General features: G+C 39.1%; 1 protein-coding gene across 1 annotated transcript in view; it reads left to right on the top strand.

Annotated features, from left to right (window-relative positions):
- Positions 1-19,078, top strand: part of Galntl6 (polypeptide N-acetylgalactosaminyltransferase-like 6) — a 1,020,690-nt gene extending 1,001,612 nt beyond the window's left edge. The window contains exons 12-13 of the mRNA XM_005373544.2: positions 2,037-2,186; positions 18,892-19,078. Of these exons, the coding sequence (XP_005373601.1) occupies positions 2,037-2,186; positions 18,892-19,059 (318 nt within the window). The 3' untranslated portion in view covers positions 19,060-19,078. The remainder of the gene's footprint in view (positions 1-2,036; positions 2,187-18,891) is intronic.
- Positions 19,079-27,229: the final 8,151 nt, after the last annotated feature.

The raw sequence follows: 27,229 nt of genomic DNA, 5'->3' as shown, positions 1-27,229 counted from the left end.
TGGAGACTATTTAAAACCAACCAGGGAAGAGAGAGGACCCTGAGTAACATCTATGCTGAGGAGATGGATCAAAGAGGGTGGGCAAGATAGTCAGAGGATAACAGGAAATCCTGGGGTTTCAAAAGCCATGAGAGTAGCACATATGATTAGAAAAGAGTGATCAAAAAACAGCCGCACAGACACTTCCTTGAGCAGTCATTCACCTGCATAGAATTCAAAGGAATCTAAAAATGTCTCAGCCCACAATTATATGAAAAGTAAGGGGGAAAAAAAAAACTCTAGGAAAAAGGCCACAAAAAAAGGCCACATAATTCCTCTTCGTGAATCTGTTTCAAATGCTGAACATGAAACCCCTACTTGAAACATTCCCCTTTGTCCTGTCTTCCTGGGATACAGAGCACGGTGGCTGACCATTCCTCAGACGATCCCCTTTCATAGGTTTGCTTTAGATCGTTTCTTTCTTATTTTCTTCAGACCACTTAACCCAGTTCATTCAATTTTTCTTCCAATTCCCCACCACTTAGCAGCTTTTGTTGGCCCTCCCTGGAATCATGCCAGACTGTCCATATGTTCTTTCCTGAATAGGACCCAAAACAGGAAGTACAGTACAGGGAGGGCTTGGTCAGCGCTAAGGATATTATCCACTTACAGCTGAGCACTGTGCTTGTCTTTATATCAACAGGGTTTCCCTGACAGCTCTTCATTTTGCAGCTCGGAGCTTGGCTTCTCACAGCCGGGCTGCCGTAAGTCCTGTTGTAAGAATTACGTAACCTCGCTGAAATTTCAGAATTGGAAGAAATCACAGGGCTCGTCTAGTCTATTCTCCTCCTCTCGAAAGATTTCTCCTACTGTACCTCTCAAATGTGCTTCAGCCCCAATACTCAACAAAGTGCTCTCCCCTCCACGAGTGTGTTTTGTTAATTTACTACACCGTAAAATAAATTTAGCTCATCATAATTTTTTTTTTTGCAGAACTGGAGGATTGAACCTAAGGACTTTATACTGAGCTACATCTTTTTTTTTGAGACAGGCTTTCACTAAGTCACTACATTGCCTGTGCTGAGCTCAAATTGTGCTCCTCTTGCCTCAGCCTCTCAGAGTACTGGATGTACAGGCCTGTGCTACCATGCCCAGCTATAAATACTATTTTTAATATAACTGACTGCAATAGATGACATAAGATAGAATAAACATAGATAGGAAAATGCTGGACGGAGTAGTAGAGCATATTAAACGCACAAAGGGTAAATACCATTCCATGAAACCTCCCTCCCAGCTGGGCTGGGGAAAGATCTGTGTGTTAACTGTATTCTCCCTGTGAATTACAGTCTAAGACTTTCTATACTGTGTGGCAGAACTACTCTTCCAACCGTAGAAAATTAATTTGGTTTTTCTTTACTTTAAGCTTAGCTTTTCTTAAAGGAGATTTTCAAGGTGTTGCATCAGTCCGGCTTGACTCTACTCCTTGTCCTTTTGCTGATAAACTGCCCTTTTAGGCTAACTGGGCAGCATTTGACCCAGGAACATTTTATTTACATGACAAATGTAGAGCCTCATTAAAGACTTTCTCTGTCTGCCTCTCCTTTCCTCTCCTTTCTTCCTTCTGCTCCTCCTCCCCCTTCAATCTCTCTGTCTCTCTTTCTCCCTGTCTCTCTCTCTGTGTCACTCTCTCTCTGTCTCTCTTTCTGTCTCTCTGTCTCTCTGTCTCTGTCTCTATCTCTCTCTGTCTCTCTCTGTCTCTCTCTCTCACCCCTAATGCTGTTCCCTTGGTTGCTGTGGATTTTTGTCTCCTGGTATCTAACTGAAAACTCATTTGCATTTTTTTGCCACCTGGGCCAAAGGTGCAAAGACTTTGCTGCTATAGCACTTTATGAAACATGACTTTTTCCAAACCTGTATCACACCCAGACATAGTTCTTTGCTGTCAATCACAAAGCAGAAGTTCTACCTTGCTAGAAGCCATACCTCCCCTAGTTCTGGAGTCTTCCTTCCAACTTACACTCACTGACGCATCTCTGCTGCGCTTGCTTTGCTAGCTCTTTACCTTTGGATGGAGAGAAGATATTCGACCTGGGGAGCCGCTGCATACCCGAAAGTTCTGCTTTGATGCCATCTCACACAATAGCCCGGTCACGCTCTACGACTGTCACGGCATGAAGGGGAACCAGTTCTGGGGATACCGGAAGGTGAGAGTCCGTTCTCTGTGGTTATTTGCAAACTGCCGTACTTTCAGGTTTGCTGAGTCCCTTTAAAACATGCTGATTTGATTGAAGGAGTTATCTGAACATATGTGCACACACTTCTCTTACACATTTGGAGACCACCAGCAAAGGCAAAGACACAGTGTGCAGGAAGGGACACGTTTCTGGCTTTGCTGAAAACGAATCTGAGTCAAAACAGTAGCACTATAAGGCACGGGTGTGGACTCATCTCACAGAAACTACAAGAGGGACCCTGTGCCCAACAAACAAACACACTCGTGCATCATTTTTTATACCTTTTTTTTTTTTTTGTACCAGGAATTGAACTCAGGACCTTGCACTTGCCCGCAAGGCACTTGTGCCACTGAGCTATATCCCTAGCCTCACACATGCATAATTTTTAAGAACCACCGTTCATAATACAGAGAGATTAATACATCTACTAACTTATTTTATTTCTCAGGCTCTTGCTTGGAAGCTGGTTGGGTAAAGACAATTACATCAATACAAAATGATGTGTCTGTGTAAATAAAATTATCGCAACACATACAAAAAGTGGCCCTTCATAATTTAACTCCAATTCTGTCCAAGTGCATCAAAGAATATATTCTGAGAACTTTAAAAATTTTAAAAATGAGGACATTAACACTTTGTGGTATAAAAGTAGTTCAAAACCAAATATAAAATCCCATTGTATTGAGTTAATATAGAGCAAATAAATAATAACTTGTTTTTATATATTTTCATTAATCTCCTTTTGGGTGACTTTTTAGAACACCGTACAATATTGTGTTCTACTTCTTTGCTTTTTGAACTAGGAGTTGGCTGCCAATCACCAAGGCTACTTTCTCCCCTCAGACCCAGGGAACCGCCAGAGACTTTCCAGCCAGGGAGGAAGTGCCTTTTCCTTGCTTTTCCGGGCTCCGGCATAATCCAGCCTTACCTGAGGCCGGCAGGAAAATGTGATGCTAATGCTCACTGTTTAATCATGAGCTAAAGGCACATCAGTGGCCCCTGAATTTACAGGAAACTGAGGGGAAGAAGCTGTGAGCCGTAAATGGTGAGGGCACTGCTCAGGGTACCTGCTTCTCACTTCATAAGAGTTCCACCGGTTGGAAATGTTACTCAGGGCAAAATGCTTGCCAAGGCCCATGGTTCAATCCCAAGTACAGAGAGAGAAACAGAAAGACAGAGACAGACAGACAGACAGACAGAGAGACAAACAGAGACAGACAGAGCCAGAGACAGAGACAGGGACAGAGAGAGACAGCAAGAGGAAGGAGGAGGAAGAGGAGGAAGAGAAAGAGGAGGAAATGAAAAGGAAGAAGGGAAAAAAAGAGAGATGAGTTCCATTTTCCACATCTAAAAGGTGGGCACCTAAAACTATACCCATTCAAAGGAGGCTTCTTTGTATAGTTCAGTCTGCAATCACCCCTGACCCCCAATATCTGGCACCTTGGGGCAATACCTCCACAAAAATTGTTCAATCTTATGAAATTGATTGTTCTATCAATTGTCAATTGTTCTATCTTATGAAACAATTTAAAATCCAAAGGGCTAAGAAGAAGGTGGTGCCAGGTATAATTTTAGGGAGAGAAATCACTGCAGTGGGAAAACCTCACTTTTTGTTATAAGGTGTATAATTGATTAATCTTGTCAAACTCTTTTCTATTTAATATAATATAGTCTATGGGTAGTGAAGGCAGCTTATTAAAATGATTTCTGCGACCTTTTAGATACTTCTTTCTAGTCACATCAACAAAATACTTGATTGGCCATTGCCTAGTACGCTGGAGTCCTCTAATGAACAGAACATTTCTCATTACTGTACATTTATAGCACGAGAGACAGATCACTCAATAATATGCAATTAAGCCAAGAAAATGCAGTTGTTTTCATTAGAAAGCTTACAAAGGCTTACAAATGGATAATGCATGTGCACAGAGAGCTCCTGGGGACAAAGAAACAAGTTGCAGTGATTTCAAGAGGTGATTCTCATGAGCTTTAACACTTCAAACTTTCCAGCACCCAAAGGAATTTGTGAAAAGAAATCTCTAGATGCAATTGTGCTGTGCCTCTGTTCTGAGATCTTCCTGGACATGCTGGCCTCCCTTTACTTAATGAAAGGTTATGTGCTGTGTGATATTTACACAGCAAACAGCATATGTATATTCAATCAGGAATACACCAAAAGGAATACACTTAAAATGGAAAGTTTCTGATTCACCTCATCTTAGGGAATAACTCAGGCTTATTTAACAAAGATATTTTAGATTAATCCCTCTTGTTTATTCCAAGGGTTATGCTCAAGACCTAAAAGAGAAAACACAGAGACAGAAGTCTTTCTGCAGTAATGCCTTGTCTATATTTAGATGTACTTCTTGGGCCTAGGGGTTCCAATAGGTAAGCTGTCTTTTGAGTTTGCTTTGGAGAAATGCTTCTTAGTATACTCATGAATCAACCCCATTGCTAAGATGTTAATTGCCTAAGCGTAGTCCATCTCCTAAGCTCTTAAAGTAATTAATCATCTATACCACCTCCAACTGTTAAGAAAGAGGAGGACTGGGACTAGTACTTTACACATCTCACCTCAAACCTCATACCACCTAGGTACCATTATGTCAACATTTAGACGCAAGTAAATCTGACTTTACAGTCTCTGCTCTTTCTTCTGCTATGCACTTAAGAAATAAGATCAATATTCCTAAGAAAGGCCCTCAAAGTGTATTGGATTTAGGGCCCTTCATACCAGCCAAGCTTCTCCCAGCTACGTGGAGATTTCTTGGAGAAATAAGGTGACCAGACGCTGTCTCATATGAGTGAGCAAAGGTTGTATTTGGGCTCCAACTTTGATCCATTAGCAGCAACCAGCTTTCAGCTACTTTTAGATGTGGCTCTTTGCCACTACAAAAGAAGAGCATCCCTGTTCCATGAAACTAACTATATTCAGTTACACAACTGTATTGCATAACAATAGGTACCCCGGAGGAGGAATTCCAATCCTTGTTCTCCCTGACCACCAGGGGGAGCTCTGTTCCAGGAATGATGAATTAAAGTAAACTCATCCCTTTGTTTTATAACTTCATTCCTCATTAACCAGAGGAGAAAATGCTTTCACCTTCAAATTCTCATCGGGACCCTTCAGTGGGGACCCGAACAAACTGGTTAATACAAAATGATCAGGCCGAGAGTTAAGTTAACACATCCTAACTGAACACAAAATTGTAATAGGATCTGGAAGAAGTTTTTTCAAATCTCTTATTTTCAATGTCTTCATCAATATAACAGGAATAATCCATGAGATAAATCATGGAAAACATATGGCTGAGTTCCTGGTCATGTGGTCAAATTTCCATCACTGTGGTGACAAAATGCACTTTTCACACTGATAACAGTGGTGAAGTACATCCCGATGCACTCCATCATGAAAGCAATCTCTCCTAAGAACCAGTAACTGTTGTTACTCTCGCCAAATTAAGAGCTACTTCCCTACCTCTTTCTTCTTAAACAAACATTTCTATTGGCGTATAGTACACACCTTAGTTTGCATTTTTCCAGATTACAATCTAAACAATTTGAATGCAGGTGATTTATTTGAGATGGTCCCCCCAAAAAATCTTCACAGACAGGAAAGAAGTACAGTGGAGAAGGGAAGGGAGCCAGAAAATGTCATTCCAGCTCATCTTTGATTAAACTGCTCCTGGAGTTTAGTCTCTGACACCTCTGGCCTGCTCTTCTTACAGACAGAGCTGTTCTTGGGCTAGACCAAGACCCTAGGCAGAAAGATACAGTGGTCAACTGTTAGAAGTCAGGCACAGTAAGCCTCAGGAAACAATGGCCAGGGTACAGACACCACAAGACACTCTGGTTGCTCCAAATTCTCACCAACACTGGGCGTGGTCTGTTTCTTTTTCCATTTTGTATTCTTTGCCTTTGTGATTTTAAAGCTAGCATACGTTTGTGAGCCATTTTGGTTTGGTTCGTTTGTTTGTGCAGTACTGGGCATTGAATTCAGTGGTGCTCCACTACTGAGCTACATGCTCAGCCCTTTTCAAGTTTTACTCTGAGACAGGATCTTGCTAAACTGTCCAAGCTGGCCTCAAGCTTGCAATTTTCCTGCCTCGGCCTTCCAAGGAACTGGGATTTCAAATGTGTATTACCACACTTAGCTGGATATCTTCTTTGTGAAAGACCTCTTCAAGTCTTTTGACCACTTTTTAACATATGTTGCCTAACTTTTTCCTTACACATATTTAGGGATTTTCTAAAATAAATCTAGATACAAGTGGTTTGTTGGATATATGTTGTGTAATATCTTATTCCCCAGTTGATGCCTTGCCTTTTATTTCTCTCCAGTGGAGTGTCTTAATAAAAAGTTAATCTTTGTGTTTGGGTAGTATTTAGTGGTCTGTTTAGGAAATCCTAGCTTACACCAAAGTCATGAAGATTGTCTTTGAAATCACCTTTGAAGCTTTAGTATTTAATCTTCTACAGTTGGGTATATAATCCTCTGAACTATTTCATGTGCATAATATATGGAGTTAATTGAGATATACATATGTTTGTACATATATATACACACATAAACGTATATGCCATTGACTAATCACCATTTACTTAAAAGACCATTTCTTCCCCACAGCACTGAAGTGACACTTTTGTTGCAAGAAGTCTTATCTACATAAACCTACTGTTAAATGTTCAAGTTTTTACTATCTCACCAAACATCTTAGCCACACAGAAGGAAAATTAATTTTAAAAACTAATTTATTCTAATAAGAGGTATATCTGTAAACTTAAAACCACCATCACTCTTAGCAATTAAATGTAAAATTTTCCTCCACAAACTGGAAGTACAATAAGATGCTGGCTGCAATCATTTGTAGTCAATCTTGCACAGTGGATGTTATTCAGTATAATCAGGCAACATAAAAGAATTTAAAGGTACAAAAATTAAAAAGTAAGAAATTAGTCTACTCACAGATGATGTATTTCAATGTTTAGAAAATATAAGATACTCTGCAGCTAAGCAATTAAATTCTAATAGGTACATTGAACATACCCCCAGGATGCAAACCAGCTCAGTGCTAGAGGGCTTGCCTGGTATATGTGGAGTTTGACCCCCAGCACCACACAAAAACAGGAAGAAACGGAAAGAAGATGATGAAGGGAAGGAAGAGGAGGAACAGGAGGAAGAGGAGGAAAAGGAACAAAACTGTAAAACACCAAGAGTAATTTTTAAGAATAGAGAAGGATCATTCATGTTCAAAGAAGGATCATTCATGTTCAAGGATTATAAGACATTATGATGAAGAGCTCAGTTTTCAAATTAATCTTTTTTTTTTTCCCCCCCCCGGTACGGAGAATCGAATTCACGACCTTGCACTTGCCAGGCAGGCACTGTGCCGCTGAGCTAAATCCCCAACCCTGAAATTAATCTTACATTTAATGCAAAACCAATCACATCCCAGGAGGTTTATTTGTGGAATTGATGAACTGGTTCTAAAGATTATATGACATTAAAAGGTTAAATATAACCAAAGAACTATTGAAGGTAAGAAAAATTCAACCATTAAACATTGTAAAAGAACTAGGTCGGAAAACCTTGTAAGGTACAGTTATTAAGGCAGCGTTCTGTTGATATACAGCTAGACTGACTAAGGCTCTCTAGGTGAGGCTCAAGGATTGATCCTTTTGGAAGCTACCAGGAGCTTCTGAGGCAGTAGGCTGGAGAACGCTTTGCTACCTCAAGTTTTAACAAGCCCTATCCAGTCCCAGGACTACAGACTGCCCTTTTTTATATTTTTTTTTTGAGATAGGTTCTCCCTAGCTCTCTAAGTTGCCCAGGCTAGATGTGAACTTAGAATCTTTCTGCTTCAGCCTTCTAGTGTGCTGGGATTACAGACATATGCCACCATGCCTAGCTCAAATTTTGTTCACTTTCTTTTTTTTTTTTTTTTTTTTTTTTTTTTTTTTTTTTTTCTTTTTTCCCGGTACCGGGAATAGAACTCAGGACGTTGCCCTTGCCAGGCAGGTGCTGTGCCGCTGAGCTAAATCCCCAGCCCCCTTGTTCACTTTCTTTAAACTAATCCTCCCTCCTGCTCTGGCTAAAATTTGACCTCCTGTACTCTTCTACCATCTTGTTCCCTTCATTGTTGTGGAAATATTTATCAAACATCCTTATCCAATCATCTGTCCTTAACTTTCTGAAGTCAGGAGACCTTTTCCACGTTTGTATAGGGTTTACCTAATATCTAGTGACTAGCTTAAGGACCCCTTGGGTTCAATGATTGATATGAGACCCTCTTTCATGAACCTTAAACTGCGCTGTATAAAGCAACATATTCCTTTGTCTCACAACTGCAGAAACCTCCCCAAGGACCCAAAGTGAAAGATTTCAAATTAACGATTTTAGTTACTATCTAGGATATTCTTACAATTTAACTTTCATAAGAAAGAACCTAAAAGTAGCATCAATAGGAAGTGCACACAAGAGAGTACCCGAAAAGTTAAACTGCAAATAATCCCATTAGTTTAAAATGTAAGTAGGTGGAATTTTTGCCATGTGCATACATTTGCCTGTTTTTACCTTATGATATATGCCATGGTTTTGGTCTCTCAGCTCATATACTCCTCTGGTCTACAAGATGCCCAATGGAGGGCCGTGAGGTTGTTATTTTAATTTATTCTGTTATATATTAAGGTCCAGAATGAGACATGCGAACACAGTGAGTTTAACTAAAAAAGCATGGACTTCTACTTTGGTTGTGATTTATGGAATGTTTACAAAATCCTGGACCGGTGGTTGTAGTAGGCAGTTACGCTCTTGCAAGTCAGCCCGTTCATATCTGGACAGTTCCAGTGGTTGGAAAACTCTTCCCCAGCCTTTGGCTCTACATAGATTAAAGTTAATCCATTTTGCTTCAGACAAATCTCAAATATTTTAAAATGCTTGCCTGCTTTTTAATCTTTACTTCTAATTCAATAGCCCAATTTTTAGCTACTCAATCTCCTGAACGTTCTCTTCTAGCTTTAACTAAGAAAAGTAGAATGAGATTGTAACACCTTTTATTATGGGCTCCTGGCATCCTTTGTGATGACCAGTGTTTCTCTTATTTTAGCCCAAACTGATTTTCTTCCTTAACATCACATACTTGACTTGCTCATGAGCTTTCAGTATTTCTTAGAAATCTCACAATCTTTTTCTCTTCTTTTACTACACAGACACATCTCTCATCTTCACCCTCTTTAATTCATTTTGTATATTTATGTAGTGATCCCCTTGTTTCCGTTAAAGGCTATCTCATGGGCTGGAATGATGCTCAATGGCACAGCAGGTGCTTAGCACCTAGGTTCAATCCCCGGCACCCAAAAACCATCTACTTCACAAGAAATCACCCCAACCTAGATTTTGATCCAACTTATTAGCCACTAAACTATTGTCCCATTCACAGTTTGGATCAGCATCTATTCACAGCCCCATTTAAGTTGTTCATCCCAGGACACAAAGTTAATAACTGAGCTCTCTGTTATCTAATAGAGGTGACATTAATCCACTGATGATCATCATTTGTAGGAAGTTACTCACTCAGATACGAATTCACCTACTAGGAATATTGTATGTTCTAAGCTACCATATTTCCAGATTTCCCATAAGAAAACAAAGATAGACTTTTTAAACATCTCAAAAACCAGACACAATCTCTGCAGCATCTGCCTTTATATAACAGAAGACTTAAGTCATCGTACCCTAAGAAAACTTAAATTCGAATTGATAGTTTAGTACCTTCTCAAAAAAGAGCAAGGGCTTAAAAATAGCATCAAATAGGAAATGCACACAAGAGGGTACCTGAAAGATTAAACTGCAAATAATCCAATGGGGATATTTTTTTCATGAAAAAGTTAACATACCCCAGTGTAAACAGGAAGTGGCAACATAGGGACTTGTGACTCTTCTATTTGAAACAATCTAGTACAAAACACATAAAGAGAAATTAGTCATTGGTAAAGGATATATTTATTTGATTAGTGTTACCATTGCAAAAACTGTTTTTGAACTCGTCTACTTCATTAATTTCTCTTGACACTGAAGGCAATCCTCGTCATTTGGAAGCAGTTCAGAGTAACAGCTAATGGTCATTCTGAGCCAACACTAGTGACTAAATGGAAAGAACTATATTTCAAATAGGGGCATCTTCTCATTTTGTTTTTACCTGTGTCTCACCCACTGACTAGGTTGTCATAACCTTTTAATTTTTGCCATTTCCACTTAGCAATATTCCTAGTGGTAACCATTTACCTAACATGCTTAACTGCCGTTTTCTGGTCACTTGGAAGCAAGATGTGCTCTGAGAGGAGGCTGAATTGAATCCCTGCCAAGAGCAAGGCTTTCAGAGAGAGAAAAACCACGGTGATAGGAACGATGAAAGCTTTAAATTAGTGTTTGCTGATGAGGACACCTCTTCCCTACTGAGCAGATATGAGGATGCAGCCAGGCTGCTAGTTGGCTCAGCCACGGAGAGAAATGAAGCACAGTCTGGAGGTCAGCTCAGGCTTTGGGGCCTGAGGGACCTGACATTTGAGTCATTGGCTCCACTGTAAGTCCTGGCACTGGGACCTTGGGAGACTGTATTCCTCATTTATAACATGAAGAACACAGTAATTTTTACCTAAGAAAGGGATTATTACATAAAATTCAATTATATTTAAAGCACGGGTCCAAATAATGAGTAAAGAGTCCAAATAATGTTAGCTCTCATTATTTCATGTGTTCAATAAGCTGTCTTCTGATTTGATTTTTAACTGTCCTGATAGGCTAAGATGCAGGAAAAGATGGCCTAACTCCTGATATTTCTATACTGAACAGTTTTGTACCATTTTAAATGTATCTATAGCTAAATATGTAGTAGAAAATACACTTCATGAGAACATAGATTTCTTGTGTTTTCTTTCATGTAGTATTTATAGCACCTAAGGGACAACGTAGGACATAGTAGGTGTTTAATTAGTATTTGTTGAATAAACAAATCTCTCTTCCTGTTTGTCAGCATTCACTAATGCCTCACCTGGCTCAAGAGGAAGTAATGAACAGAGCACTTTGCACCACGTGACACACAGGTGCACACGCAATAAATGGTAGCCACTCCGCTCACTAGACTGCAGGCAGGTTTACCGAGAGGCACAGAGATACGGACAGATGCAAACAAGATCTGGCACAGATGATTTTTCCTACTTATGAAACTGTCAGTCTAGGAAGAAGCATTTATTTAAATACTTAAATAAATTAACTGCACAAGACAATATGTAAACATAAGGCACTGGTGCTATCCAGGCCAGAAGTGTAAGGAGAGTTCTCTGACTGACTGCTAAAGAAGACCTAAAACGTGAGTAGGAATTAGATACGTGAAGAAAGCAATTGAGAAAAAGATCCCAGATGTATGAATCAAAGGCCCTGAGGTAAGTAGGATCCTGGTTTTCTCAGAACAGATAAAGGCCAGTTGAAACGCAAGACTGGAAGGAAAACAATGAATTATAAGGCCAGACATCTGGCTAGAGGCGGGACTACTACCTCACAGGCCATGCTAAAAATTCAGCTAAAAGAACAAGAAGCTTTTGAACGGTTTCAAAAATGAGGATCTAACACATCAAAAAAGAGTTTTAAATGATCTGTGTGCTCTGAGGAGAATTAAGGATCTGTCATGCATGTCAGTCCAGGGATATAGCTCAGTGGCACAAGTGCCTGCCTAGCAAATGCAAGGTCCTGAGTTTGACTGCAGGTACAAAAAACTACTTGTCATGCACGTCACTACATGTAGCCAGAAAATTTGGTGACAGGAACAGAGAGAGTGCTGTAGTCTGCACTGTTTGAACACACACTCCAAGGGACATCACGAGGCATTTTTTTTCTGATGGGCCAAATTAATCTAATGCAGAAAAACCTGCTTTCTCCTGTGAGGAATTTTACTTATCAAAGAAAAAATGAAACAGGCTAGATAATAAGCTGTTTTGTCTCTTTTATGCCTATCAAGGTGTTATTTGCGTTCTCTCAGAAACCAACAGCAAAAATAGGCACTGGTGGCCACCCAATTCATTTCTCTCCTAGAGAGCCAAAGGATACTTATGCATCAACCCTGTTTTTCTCCACAGTCTCAAGGAGGAAAAAGGAAAAGCAAGAAAGCAGACCTTTTTTTATTGCTTATGTTACCTCACTTTTTCTTACCCACTCCATTCATTGTACAGATAGAAATCTTTGGCACTGACAAACTAAGCAATCGTCCAAGATTATCCTCAGGGATAGAATGAGGGTTAAAAGCTGGTCTCATAATTCCAAGATTTCATTCCTGTCTAATCTGTAGTAGGCACCAGAGACATTGGATATGATCAAGTTTTCTCTTACACAATCATCCTCTTTGAAAATAGGATCTTTTATAATTAATTTTTCTACTTACATGGACAGTTATAAGAGAGGAGAACTTTGATTTTCTCTGCTTCACATGGAGGAACCCTCCTGATGTCCCACCTGTCCAGCTGTTTGCAAGGCATCGAAGTCTGTGTGTCCCATAAACAGCTCCAACTCTTTATGCCTAAAGGAGAAATTATTATTATCATTTCTACCCCAACCCTGTTCTTTTTTCTGTTTCTGATTCTACTCAGCTTGTCCTCCAGTCCTACAACTGTTCCTTCTACCTCATCTCCCACACTCCATTAAACAGAACTCTCTGCTGAGCTCTTGACAGCATGGGACACATTGGTCCCCAGCATATAACCCAGCCCTGGGCTACCTCCCATGTCATTGCCATCATGCTGGCTTCGTCACTGTCCCTCTAACCCATCACAGTGCACACCTGCACGGGGCCTTTGCACTGGCTGCTCCTTCTATCAGGGCCTTTTGTGCCCAAGCTAACTCTGGGTAGTTCCCTTCCTTTCTTCAAGACTGACTACCCGACTGTCGCCTTCTCAGCAAGACTTCAGATTTTCATACCGGCCCCATCACTTTCATTCTGTCTCTCCTGGCTTCCTCCTCCTTTTTTCTTTTCAAAGCACCTCTGAGCAGGCCGTATGTTTTACCCATCACCTTCCTTGTGTGCTGTCTGTGCCCCACCGCCCTCTTCTTTGACTGTGAGCCAGGAGGACCCTGAGTTCATTGATAATATCGGAGGATCAAAGAGTACCTGTCAGATCAGAGATGTGAAAGTACGTGCTATTCCTCTCTCTTTTCGCATGCTCTTCCCTGTGTTTGAAAATAACCTAATGCACCCCACTCATCCTCATCTATAGTCTCACTGACACTTTTTTTGTTTCAGGCATTTTCTGCTTTCTTATTCATCCCTCCTATTTGTTGGTCAAGGGATGCATCTCAGGTTGTCTTATTCTGCCTCTTCTCCAATACAGGCCAAAATAAATAAATAAAAGACACTTTATAAATATCTATTGGACTCAATTAGCCTGAATAATGTTGTATTCCAGTAACAAAAGGTAGGAAAAACTGCCTAATTGGTCTTTCCTCCACGGAGCTCAAGAATAGTCATACGGCAACCTAAACACACACATCAGATACAAACACTGACCAGTTACTCAGAAGAGCTCATTTCTTAAGCAAAGATTTTTTTTTTTCTGTAAATCCCTTTTCTTAAAATAAGAGATTTGTTTGAATAACTAGTTGAGTCAGAGAATAATTTTTTAAACTCTATTTTGCCGAAGATGTCAGAAAATACAGCTTGGTGATGAATAACTGGTCTCGGGCCAGGTGGTGAGTGAAGTCTGATGTTTGGAACTGAGGAGGCTTTCTGACTAAAACTAAATAAGCGGAAAGTAGAGTCATCATTACTCGGCCGCTAATATATGCAGGACGTTGTACCAGTGATTTTACATTTTAGCCTCACAACAATGTGTGAGGTATGTTATTACCTATGTTTCACAAGATAAGTAAGCTGAGGTTCACAGAATTAAATAATTTGTCCCATGTCAATTAATAAGTGATCCAAATGCCTTATGGCTGCAAATGCAAAGCCCGTCTCCTAGCAGCCTGCTGCGTGTCCTCCTGCTCTGTGGTTGATTTATTCTCAGAACCATCTTCCTATACGGTCTATTATCCACTTACACATCTATTTTGTTATCTTGTCATCTTTGGTGTTGGTTCTTTTATGACCCCCACCATAGTCTGGAATGTTTTCTACAACTTACTCCCCTCTTTTAATGTTCAGATGCTAAGGTAGGGAGCCTAATAAACTTTAGTGCAGAGGCGTGAATGCCACAAAGCATCTCACAGAGGTCAGTGAAGTCCCTAGGTTAATTTGAAATGTCTCTTTCAGTGAGCTATCTGAAAAGTCCCACTCATGTTTTTTCAACATAGGCTGATTAGGTAGACTCAGGCATTGATTATGAAGGTCAATTCAACAATTCTAGATCAGGCTGGATGTAGTGATGCACACCTGTAATCCCAGCACTCAGAAGACTGAGGTAGGAGCATCAGTGCAAGTTCGAGGACAGAGAGGGCTACAAAGTCAGTTCAAGGTCAGCCTGAACTGCATAGTGAGACCCTATTTCAAAAAGACCAAAAAAAAAAAAAATTCAAGATCTGAAGTTATGTATTTCTAGCACAGTGAATTCTCATTTTTTTAAAGGCCAAAACCAAACCAAAATAAAATTCAAAAGGGAAAATGAAAAACAAGGGAGTAGCCGTCTAGGGAAGGTGGCAGGGTGTGCCCACATTTCACTGTATGACAAAAGAAGAAAAACACTTAGAAGAGGAAGGATTTATTTTGGTTCATAGTTTCAGAGGTTTTAGTCCAGAATTGGCCAGTGCTGTTGCTCTTAGGCCTAGGATCAGGCAGAATATAATGGTGCAGGAGTGGATGGAGGAAAGTTGCTCAACTCACAGCAGCCAGGAGGCACAAAGAGGAAGGAAGAGCCAGGTAGAGAGGGGTCAGGGGTCAGTAGTTCCTGTGGGGGATTAACTAGTGCTCAGCTTTTAACACCTAACTGAACTGAATCAGCGTGGTGCTGGGTGTGGAAGGCCCACCTGAGGACTGTTGCCAAAAGCATAAAAGGAGAACTGGTGGGGAAGACTTTGGCCTGCAGATTCTTCTGGAGAAGTTTGTAGTGCTGGCTTTCCTGATACGAACTTGGCTGATCTCATTGTCAGAGGAGCTCAGGACCTCACTGTCACTGGGGATGGCTGCTGTTCTTTCTGAGGAGAACTTTACTTTGAATGTTGCTTCCTGGCTGCAGTGTGGATCCCTCACCTTGCTGGCACAGATCCTTCATCCTACTGGCACAGACTTTCTAGCTTCCAACACTGACCTTTAGGCCTTCCCAGTACAGATCCTTGATGTTAGACTTGCATGAGACATTGCCATGGGCTCCAGGCCTCCAGTTGTACTTGTAGAGGGCATTGCTATGGGCTCTGGGTCTTCAGCTGGACTTGTACAGGACATTGCTATGGGATCCAGGCCCTCTGCTGGATTCTTTGGGTCTCTACTGTGTGGGCAGATCTCCTGGGATCTTTTGCATTTGACTCTCAGGGTGAATGATATAAAATAATCCTATAAATTATGTATCCTGTATTCAATTGTTTCCTGTGTAAAACCTGACTACAGCAAAACTAATGTCCACATGATCCACTCTCTTCAACTAAGCTTCACATCCTGTTTCCGTCACCTCCCCAAATACAATCAAATTATGATCTCATGAATTGCTTAATCCAATTAATGAAGTCAGAGTGCTCCTTGGGATTCAGTTACTTTTCTCAAATCCCATCAGATAGCAACCAAGCCTTTAGGACACAAGGGAACAGTTCAAGTCCAAGCCATAGCAAAGTTAAGGGGCAAAGTAACATGTAACTGTTACATTGAGAACAGCCAGAGCTTAAGGTGCACCTTCCCTCAAGTCCGCACAATGAACAACCTACTTAGAAGCAAAAAAAGAACATCTTCTACCATCATCCAAGGAGAGCTGTCATGGAACAGCAAACTTGCCAAAGTACTCTGCGGTCTGTTCCACAGGAAGAAGCCTGCGCTCTGTTCTGTTAACACCCGTCATTGTCCTGACAGATGAGCTGAAAGGCAGAGAAGAGAAGGACTGTCTTGGAATAAGAGACCATATTCAAAGAATGATTGCTTAATCCACTGACTTAATTTCAGCCAGGAAAAGCACCCATAAAGATGTTTAGTAATCCAAAAGCATGGCTGAGTAGAAACATAAAAATGGCAATCACATAGCAGCCCCCAAGGTCAAAAGTGAAAAATGTATGCTCTTGCAAAGGCTGAAGATATTCCCAGAAGTTTCATCTCCGGACACTCCAGAGACAAGGGCAGGCAGAGCTGAGTCTCTAACAAGGGAACAATCAGACTGTTGATGTGCTGGATGCGTGGATGGGCTCTAGTTTTACACCCTGTCATTTGTCTCTGTCACTAGTGAACTTTGGAATAAAATGTTCATTCAATTTTACTGCTGAAAGAGGCTTTGAAGTTTTATCAAATCCACCCCCTCATTTTACTGATGAAGTTTCTCTAGACAGATAAAGGGAATTCAAATTTTCAACTTTTATAAGCGTAAGTACAGAAATGTGAAGTATAAGCACAGAAAACATATTCTGGATTGTCAGGGTAGTGCTGAATTTGCACAGCCTGCCTGGTTGTACCCATGGATATACTTTTACTTGTCAGAACACGTGTTTCCATATGGGATTTGGAAAATAATTACTTCCTGATCGTTCAGAAAGTGATGTTGAGAAAACCTGGTTTGGCTTTCATATCCATGCTGAGGTACGCAAGTTGGCGAAGGAAAAGAGAACAGAAACATGTCTTACTCTGTTTCTTTCCACCTTGTTGAGCTTTCAGGGACAGATCTGTTTTGAAGGAGAAACAGCATCTGCAAGTCCCACAAGCTAGTGATAAAAAGAATCATAAGAAGGAAATGGGAAAAGAAGAGAAAGAGGTCCATGAGATGGAACACAGTGAATTAGAATTTACCAAGTCACACAGTTTTCATGAATATTAGAGTTTAAGAATGCACATTGAGAAAGTGATCTAATATTAAGTCCATGCAGGTAAACTGCTGGAAGTCGGGTAGAGGACTGAGTGTAAGAGATGCAGAAAGAGAGAGAGGGCAGGGAAGGAGGCTGTTGTCCAGGAAAAAGAATGCACGCAGAGAGGTGCAGAGCAATCTCCTTCCTCCTCAATCTGGCCACCTCCGCTCCCAATAGGAGAGAGCTGTGCAGCGTGTCCCCTGCGGAGAGACCCAGAGGGGTTAACGAAGCAGGAGATGAAAGATATAGTAAGGAGGCCTCAGGAGTCCTTTTGTGTAAGGAAGTAAAACCCACAATAACTCAGGAAACTTTGCCTTTAAAGACAGCAGAAAAGAATAGCGAGAGCCTTTGTATTAGGCTCTTTGTTGACACTAAAAATAAAACATAACTAACTTGCCTGCATGCTGCCTTGCTCCTTCCTTATTTCTCCTTTCCTTTGTGTAGCACTGCACTGTGCAAACATCCGGATCCTAAAAGGATATTAAATATTGGTTTGATGGAATATTAACGTCCAGGAACAACCCAGAAGTGTTTACAAAGGGTGGCTGAGAAACTCCTATTTCTAAAAGCATTGTACGTTTAGTATTCCTCCCTCAAGGAAAAAGAGCCAGAACATCTAATCTCGTCCTAAGCTAAATAATTAAACATGTTTTGGTCCTAAAATTTAAGCAGTGACTTAATGAAGTTTTCTCATACTATTGGCATTTTTTTTTAAGTCTTAAATACTATACAGGTAAAAGCTTGATGCTATTTAAGGAAAGCTTTGTTTCCATTATCCTGACCTTTGTATAAAGAAGAATATGTTAATAAAGCCTGTGCAGGTAGGAAGTGTGCTCAGTACTTCAATTTTGTGCACTGCAAGACCTTTTATTCACTGACCTATTAACTGTGTCACCTGTCTCAGCCTTTTTTTTTGTAAGTGAATGTTGCCTGCATTTCACAGAAAGCTGTGAGAACTGTTCCACTGGAACACCTGTGACATCCGAAAAGGGGTTGAAAAGAGACTGAAGCTTGAGAGCTAACAAATTTGACTTTGTACTTTTAGCTGCTGTCTGGGTGTCACTTGTCCCCATCTCCACCCCATCTCCACATTCGTTTTCGGAAGACAGCAGCTGAGCGCTTGGCATTTGGGATCCTATTTCCATCGTATTTCTCTTTGCCATTAGAGATTCAATGTGAGAATAAAGATGATTTGACTCTGCGAGGTGTGTGTGGGTGTGGGTGTGGGTGTGGGTGTGGGTGTGGGTGTGTGTGCTCACTGTGGGCTAAATTACAGTTTTTGTGTACATGTTTCTTTCCAAATTGTTAGGCAATTAGCCACTTGACAAATAAGCCCAACTAACTTTGATAATTACCTCCAAAATCTAAAGATAAGGGCACAGACCAGGAAATGAATGGATTGCTTTCTCAAAAATGAATGAATGGGTGCATAAATGAATAAGTGAATCTTCTGTCTGACTGAACCTGTTTGGAGCCCCTACATAGTACCAAAAGATCCTAGAAAATGGTGTGGTTCCTTGACAAGTCAGTCTGCTATTGTTTGATTCAGTTTATCTGGTTTATTTATGCTCTGGATGTGTACTCAAATATTTCACTGGTGCATTTTTCATGCTTTAACTATTCATCATGTATTATGGCAGTCTTTTTTTCTGATCCTTCCAGGACAGAACATTATTTCATCCTGTGAGCAACAGCTGCATGGATTCCAACCCAGCAGAAAAGAAGATTTTCATGGCCAGATGTGACCCCCTATCTGAGACTCAGCAGTGGATTTTTGAACACATTAACATGACTGTTTTAGAAAAATTTAGCCACCATGCCAGGTCCTAGAAAGAAGAAAGAAAAGAAAGAAAAAAAAAGAAAGAAAGAAAGAAAGAAAGAAAGAAAGAAAGAAAGAAAGAAAGAAAAAAGAAAGAAAGAAAGAAAAAAGAAAGAAAGAAAGAAAAAAGAAAGAAGAAAGAAAAGAAAGAAAGAAAAAAAGAAAAAGAAAGGAAAGAAAAAGACAATCTACAGATTGTGAACTAAATGTTAGCCAGCATCTGGGTCAAAGGAGTCAGGAATAACGTATCCTAGATCCAGGAAGCCTGGTTTAAAGATTTGTAAATGCCACGTCAAAGTAGGTTGTCCTCAGGAACTTCCTGCTCCTGAAGAACTTGGCTAAGAACCTCACCAGCTGCTTCTGAGAACTCGAGACTAGCAGTTCCCTTGCTGGCCAAGGGTGAAGATTATCTAGGGACTTTTCACAACAACTATTGAGTTAATAAATCCTAGCATTTCTCAGGTCAAATCCTGCAGTAGTGAGTAGCTATGAATGGATCCTATTAATCGGGCGGGAGGGGGGTGGAAGTAGAGTGCATGACTGCTCTAACAACTGAGGATACCACTGGTATAGAACTAGCCACGCTTAAGGGGTGAGCTGTCCTCTTAGGTGCCATTCTCTGACTAAGAATGAGTTAAGCAGGTTTAACCCTTAAAAGTGCTGCAGATGATTTTAGAGTGCTCATACCATTCCGGTTGTTTTATTTTTAATCAAGGGTGCCATATATATAAAATGACTTAAGTTACATAATAAAATGGACTTCCAGTTTTCCCATTCTTTCATTTATATTTGTCATTTTCCCTTTAGAGCAGAAGTTAGTTATTGTTCATAAAAGTTCATATTCCATAAGTCAGTTGAGAGTCTGATTCAGTCCCCTTGTATGAATTCAGTTAAAAACAGAGACAAAAACAAAACTATGCTATCACATAACTCCAAAGAAAGATTTCACAGAAGCAGCAAAACCATAGAAATTTAGGGAGGAGATTTCCCTAGGAAATCAATTTTTACTTTTCTATTATTTTTAGAATTTTAAAAGTCTGATGTTTGTCCAGTCATAATTTTTACTAAGGAAGGAAATGGAGTGAAGTTGATATAACTGTTTAGGAGAGTCTTAAACCCAAATAAATTCACACTCCAAATGACATATGAAAATGTCTTTGTTTACTTCAATTCTATTTAATCAGTGCTGGGAATTTAGAAGTGGTTTTATTTAATTATTTGGGGATTTTTACATTTGTTTTTTATATTGTTGATATTAATGATGTTATTGTTTTATTTGGAGGCCCTTAAGAAGTATTACCATTAATAAAGTGCTTCTGATGCCATTTTCTCTTAATGGGGCAATATTTCAGAAGAAAGAAATGACTCAAAAACTAAAGGGAGTATTTAATCTTTAAAAGATTTGTTTACTTTTCCATAATGATTAATTGGGGAAGAATATACAGGTTTCAAGATCCATCTCTACAGGAAATATCCATGTGTATTCTATTTTTCTAAAGTTCTTTCAGATATAAGAATGTTTTTACCTTGTTTCTATTGCCTTTCTGTTAATCTGATTTTCCTGTTAATCTTGCCTTAGATATAGACTACTTACTATTAGAACCTGAAAGACTCACAAGATCTACCCCTTTTGTCTTGTTCCATTTTTTAGATAAACAAAAGCTCAGAGAGGCTCAATTCCTGATGGGATTGATGGGTCTTTTGATCTTTAGTCATGTTGTTTGTCCAACACTGTACTTCCTCATTTTGTTGTCCAAGATCGTTGAGATTATTACTCTGATTTAGCTTGAAATTTTCTGACATCATATAAGAACACTACGCTTCCCTGGTGATGTCCCCAAAATAGCCTTCATGTTTAGAAACTTTAATATATGAAGCTTCCTCTTGCAAATGTTCACAATTGTGTTCTCCCCTCAAAACCTAATCAAAATGTACAGTTAAACTGCCCTACTAATAGCTGAGGGAGAGTTATTTCACCATCTTAACTGATTTTTTAAGCATTTGTTTGAAGTCTAAAGTCTTACTCTTTTTAAATCAACTGTCGCAAAGATATTTGGTAAAGGTCAAGAGATCTTGAAGCATTCAAGATGCATAGTTGAGAAAATCAATAGGGAGAAATTAACCTGTATGTTGAACATTTCTAAAGAGTCAGTGAAGATTTATCTCAAGTTTTCAGACAGCAAACTAGCTGGAGACTTAGATGGGCCTATAAAAATTCACATTATGTCATTAAACAGTGGACTGTTACTTACAATTGTACCAAAGAGACAACCCTGTGTTCTAAACCCTAAAAACCTCAGATTTGTCCTGATCTCTGAGGATGCTATAAATATGGTTGGCTAACCAGGGAATATCCTTTGAGAAAGTCTAAATTTTGCATCATTTCAGTGTGACATGCACTTGTCAACCAAGATTGATCTGCTATTCTCTGGGTAAGAATAAAACATCAAAAATCAATTTTTTAATAAAATGAATGGGTGCTTGATATATTAAATCCAAAATTAAAACTTCAAACTAGCAAGTAATCATTAAATGTTTGTACATGGGAGAACACAGATAGAATAAAATGAAACCTAGAAAAGCTTCCCCTAAGCAGAAGGACATAATATAACCACAAGCATTTCTGGTACCACTGCAGGTTGAGACTCCATTTGCTTAAAATCTCACTGCCACTCTGAAAAGTATAAAACTACATATATTTGCATTTTTAATTGGCAAAGGGAACTGAATAGGCTTCAGAAAAAGTCTCATTCCTGGAAATAACATGCTTTGAAAATTGAACAGTAGAATATTCATCTATCCTTTTATCAGAATCAGAGGGAAAATATCATAAAGTAAATCTGGCCATGGAAAATGCTACTTCCCCATAATAAGAAATAGCTTTGCCAGAGTTTTAAAACAAAATTAATTTTTAAACACTTTTTTGAGTATTTACAGAGGAAAGGCTGTACTGTAGACAGCTATGGGATTTATACATTTTCCAAGGGTGAGTACCACGATAGCAATAATAATGAACTGGCTTCTGTGTCTCCTATTATTTAGTTTAAAATATTAACACAATTACACTACTGTCTTTCAGTGTCTTCATATATCAGAACCTTCAGTGAATGATGCAAGTTCCAGGATTATTTTGTAAATTGATAACACAGAATTTTATATAATAAGTGAATAACACATAATGCAAATGGACTCACAGTCAATAAATATAGTATTAGGTCAATTTTTTTTCACATTTCTTGCAAAAAGCACAAAATTAATACCACTACTTGACACCATTTCCTTTAATGACAATCATATGGTTTAAAGAAGGTAGCAGTCATAATGTAAGTAAGTAAACATACTTTACACTTCTTGCTTTCACATGAAAAACTTCTATTTCAGTCTCTTTCTATTTCCATAAGGAAACAGCAAAAAGCTATATTTCATTAGAAAAACCAGCACTACAAAGTTTATGGCAGACCCTCCAAAAATTCAATGACACTTTAATTGCAAAGCCAGTTGTCTAGCAGTCATAAAAGGTCACACCTGCCACCATGTGACATCTGGGGCCCAAAACCTCACAGAGCTGAACTCAGGAGACAGTTGATGGTAAAACTGTGCCAGATCTGCTTTTGACTTCCTGTCTTAAATGTTACAGTATCTTTCCCGATGGTAGGTATTTCCCTGGGAGGGGAAATACCTTAGGGAGGACTGATACTTTTTTTTTTTTTTTTTTTTTTTTTTCAGAATTTACAACCACCCTAATAACATGACATTGTAAACACTGACTTTTCCAAGGAATTCACTTAAAATTTCCTTAGGCTTCTTACCCTGGTGAGAATATAAGGCTACAATAGACTTCTATAAACAGGCGCTAGGGATATGCTGGAAATAAGGTACTTTATATAAATCAAGAGTAGGAGCACCTCAAAGAGAAAATATCTTTAAATGATTCCTTATGATCCTTATGATCCTAGGCAAAAGATAAATTGTATCTCTAGACATGGGTGTGTGTAATTCTTTCCATTCATCTCATCAAGTTCTACTCTCGCCACCATCACTCTCAGATGACACCACTAGCTGTAATTACTCTCCACGTGTGAAACTGTGGCTGAGGGCACTGAAGTGTGACAAGTGGCCAGTCCTCCCCACACCGCCGACATTGGAAGATTGCTCTCTGATTTATGTGTGTAGCCTTTGGAGAACTGGGAGCTGTTTGCAACTCTATTTGGTAAGTTGACATTGGCCTGAAGCTTTTATTCACAGTCACTGATCTCTGCACTTGACATAGCAGACTGGTGTGTCTGGTGCTGTAGCCTCTCTGCGAAAGCACAGCTCAGGCACATGTCATTTCACTTCAGAGAAACTGGGAAGCATTCCTGCATCCCTCCTGTGGAGTTGTCCCCTTCAGCTCACTGTGTAATGGCCTCCTGGGAGTCCCATAGTGCTCCTCTCTCCAATCTGCTCAGTGCAATGGAGAAAAACAACCAACCCCAGTTCCGAAACTTCTTGTTAATGATTTTATCCTGACAATATTCACCATGGGGTGGGGACTGTTTATAGCTAAGTTACACATGCCCTGGTTTACCAAGGGTAGACTTGGTTTATGCCTATTGTCCCATGCAATTATTGATAATAGTATCCCCTTTTACCCTTTTGCCTTGAAAGTGTCCTAATTTGAGAAACAAATTATATAATTACCCTATTCATAATCCATCTGCCCATTCACTTTGTAATTCCTCTAAGTTAAAATACCCTTTCTTTATCAATGCCTATAAAAAAATCAGCTAGTCTCACCCCTTCCCTTCTAATAGGACTAAATTAAAACCAGTTGACTTGTGCCTGTCAATTTCGTTCATGTAGTTCTTTACAATTTGCTAAACAGAAGGCTTGTTATGGAAAGTTCTTACATCCACCTAAATCTGTTTGTTGAGTTCGTATCATTCTCATTTAAGTGGATTTTCATAATTAAAACTTTGCTCAAAATCAAATTATTTTTTAAATTATTTCACGTTATAACCAGTGGGTCTTCAACATGGACTAATAGCCGCATTGTATATTCAAAATGTTATATTGTAAGTTGTATATATTTTATTCATTATAGCTTTTGTGGTTCAAAGCAATTTTATATACATTGTCTTTTTCGCTCTTTTACCACCTCTAGAGTGGATAATATCACCATCCTGATGAAGAAACTAAAAGACTCTGAATAAAGGTGCTTATAAGGTCACACAAGGTCGCATAGCACATTGGCAGAATCAGGGCTATCATTCAGGGCTTCTGATACTTAATTCTCTGCTCCTTTCTCTGTTCCATCCTCCATGGTACCTCATAGCTCACTACAGGGCTATTTATCAACAGTAGAATCAAATATGAAGTACACTGAACTACTTCAAATCAGAGTGATTACCTACTCCTCTGTGACTTTCATTTTTAACCCCTTAATTATATTTATTCTTCTCTGTTCCTATTTGTTTTTATTGGGTTTCCCACAAGCTTATTAACATAAGAACACAAAACTGAATCCAGGATTAATCCCTCTTAATGAGATTTCCAGGGTACTTTTAGGAAAAGAAATGATCAACGAAAGCTATTTGTATAGCTGTAGATGATAAATTCTAAAGCAAATACTGTGTACTGTGTGATTATTAATGAGTTCACTCCACAGGGTAGGGAAAACAGCCACAAAGCAAAGAACTTGCACTTACTTTGCAGTAAGTCTCCAAACTGACCTCCTTCGATATTCTTATTTCTGAAAAGCTCTATCAGGAACAGCTCTTGGACACTTGAGACTGAATGTATGGATGCGACTTCCCTCTATGGCAGTTTTTCTCTCCTAGGGATACTTACTAAACATATAGATTATCAAACACAGTATCGTCATCTGTTCACACTGCCAAACAACAAGGTCGCATATAGTCAACAGAAATCTATTTCTCACAGTTCTGAAAGTTTAAAAGCCCAAGACCAAGAAGCAGGTACATTCAGTACTGGTTAGAGCCCAACTTGTTGTTTATAAACAACCTCATCCAGTTATGTCCTCACTGGCAAAGGGATGCTCTAGGATCTCTTTCACAAGAGTGCAAATCCAAATTATGAGGGCTTTGCCCTCTGACCTACTCCACTCCCAAAGGCCCCACCTCTCGATACCAACACCTGGGGTGTTAAGATTTCAACCTGGGAATTGGGGTTGGGTGGGGAGATACAAATATTTAGACCCAAGCATGAGGTTTTACCACAAATCTGCCAAGTCAGAGTTTGTGGGTAAGACTACTAGACTATTACATGCGGATGATTTAACAATTAAGGAGCTAATAAATTCATTTGTGCCACAGCCCTGAATTTCTTGCCATTAGTAAATCTAAACAAGCTCTCCAATACTGTTGTCTTGTCCACAATACAGACTGCAGATGTACAGAGAAATGGCCAGTTGTAATTCAAAGCTAAATTTATACTGACGGAACATGTCCAAGAACATTTTCTTTCTAAATGCCTCTAGCTTTTATTAGGTCAGTGGTTATTAAACTTTAGCATTTAAGCACCTTGAGGAATTGTGAAAACACAGACAGCTGGGCTGCACCACCCTAATTTTCAGATTTTTTCAGACTGGGGTGGGGCCCAAGAATTTATATTTTAAACAAGTTGCTAGGCAATGCTAATGCTGATAGCCTGGAGCCCACATTTTGAAAGCCATTGGTTTGGATCAACAGTTTCATTATTTTGAAAATATGAGGAGGCTGGGGATTTAGCTCAGCGGCACAGTGCCTGCCTGGCAAGTGCAATGTCGTGAGTTCGATTCCCGGTACCGGAAAAAAACAAACAAAAAAAAAGAAAATATGATTTTGTTCATGTTGGATGTGTTTTGAAAACACTGATCATATGTAAACACTATTTATTAGGAGTGATAAAACCCCAGCCACATTAAAGTCAAGTGAGTAGAACTCAATGCAATAAATACAGCCAGAATTAATTGTTGCTATAAACTCTAGTCTAAAGCAGAATTACATGCTGGAAGACCAAGAATAGGTAGTATTATGGTATCACTTAAACTTCTCAAGTAGGCACCAAAAGTAGCATTTGCCTAGCAAGTGTGGAAGTCCTGGGTTCAATCTCTAGCACCAACATCATAGCAAAATAAAACAACAACAAAAAATCCAAAGCAAAGCAAAATAAATAGGTCAAGACTCCTACCTTAAGTGCCTGGCACTGAGTAGCATATTAATAATTTATTCTTATCCTTCCTCTAAACTGTCAGTGAACATCGTACTACTATAAAATAGTATTGAAAATCAAAAGAAGGCATAGCTTGGTTAAATAATTTATTTAACTTTGTTTCCCAGTTTATCAACTACTTCTACTCCAGACCATACTTTTTCATAACTTCTGTTCTGAGAAAAGAAACATTAATTTCTGGTGGTTAATACCTAGTCAAGCATAGTGGTACATGCCTTTAATCCCAGCACTCAGGAGGCTGAAGCAGGAGGATTGCTACAAATCTGAGGCCAGCGTAAGGCTACATAGTGAGTTCAGAGCCAGTCTAAACTACATAGTGAGACCTTGTTTCAAAAAACAAAAACAAAACAAAACAAACACCTAGCCAAACTCACTTCAAACACATGGTATAGCTATGACTGAGCTATGATTCCTCCCTCTAAAAAATGCTGCAGGTTTAATTAAAATTCTTTTAAGCCTAATAATATCTCACTATGCTCAACTTAGTACAGTGACTTAGAAATAGCTGCAAAAGGAAAAGTTTAGAATTTCTTCTGGTTTTCTCAGGTTTTTATAACCTTCTTTTGATTGAAAATAAACACCAAGATATTTTTGAAGGTTAAACTTCTACATCATCTTTGCCTTTAAAAATAAACATTAATTTAAATTTTTTTCTTTTAAAGAATGTATTTAAACTGATTCAGCCTTTCATAGTGAATCCCCCACATTATCTTTTTCAAACGTTTTTCTGTTATTGTATGTACTAGGATACATGAAACAGAACATATTGAAAAAAAATGTTTCACTTTCCTGGTTTGTTACTCAAATTTCCATGGTGGAGTTAAATTGTTATGGAGATTATAGTGTGCTTCTTTGCCAACAATCCATGCTACACATGCTCATAAATTGTAGTTAAAATATGCAGCAAATTCAAAAACTCCTTTTTGGGCCAAAATCTAAACATTGTACCTCAAATCAAAAGGATAAACT

This window comes from Chinchilla lanigera, unplaced genomic scaffold (assembly GCF_000276665.1).
Source record: "Chinchilla lanigera isolate Chin_1 unplaced genomic scaffold, ChiLan1.0 scaffold00002, whole genome shotgun sequence".
Classification (NCBI taxonomy): Eukaryota; Metazoa; Chordata; class Mammalia; order Rodentia; family Chinchillidae; genus Chinchilla; species Chinchilla lanigera.
The sequence above is the reverse complement of the archived record's forward strand: the minus strand, read 5'-3'. Positions and strand labels throughout refer to the sequence as shown.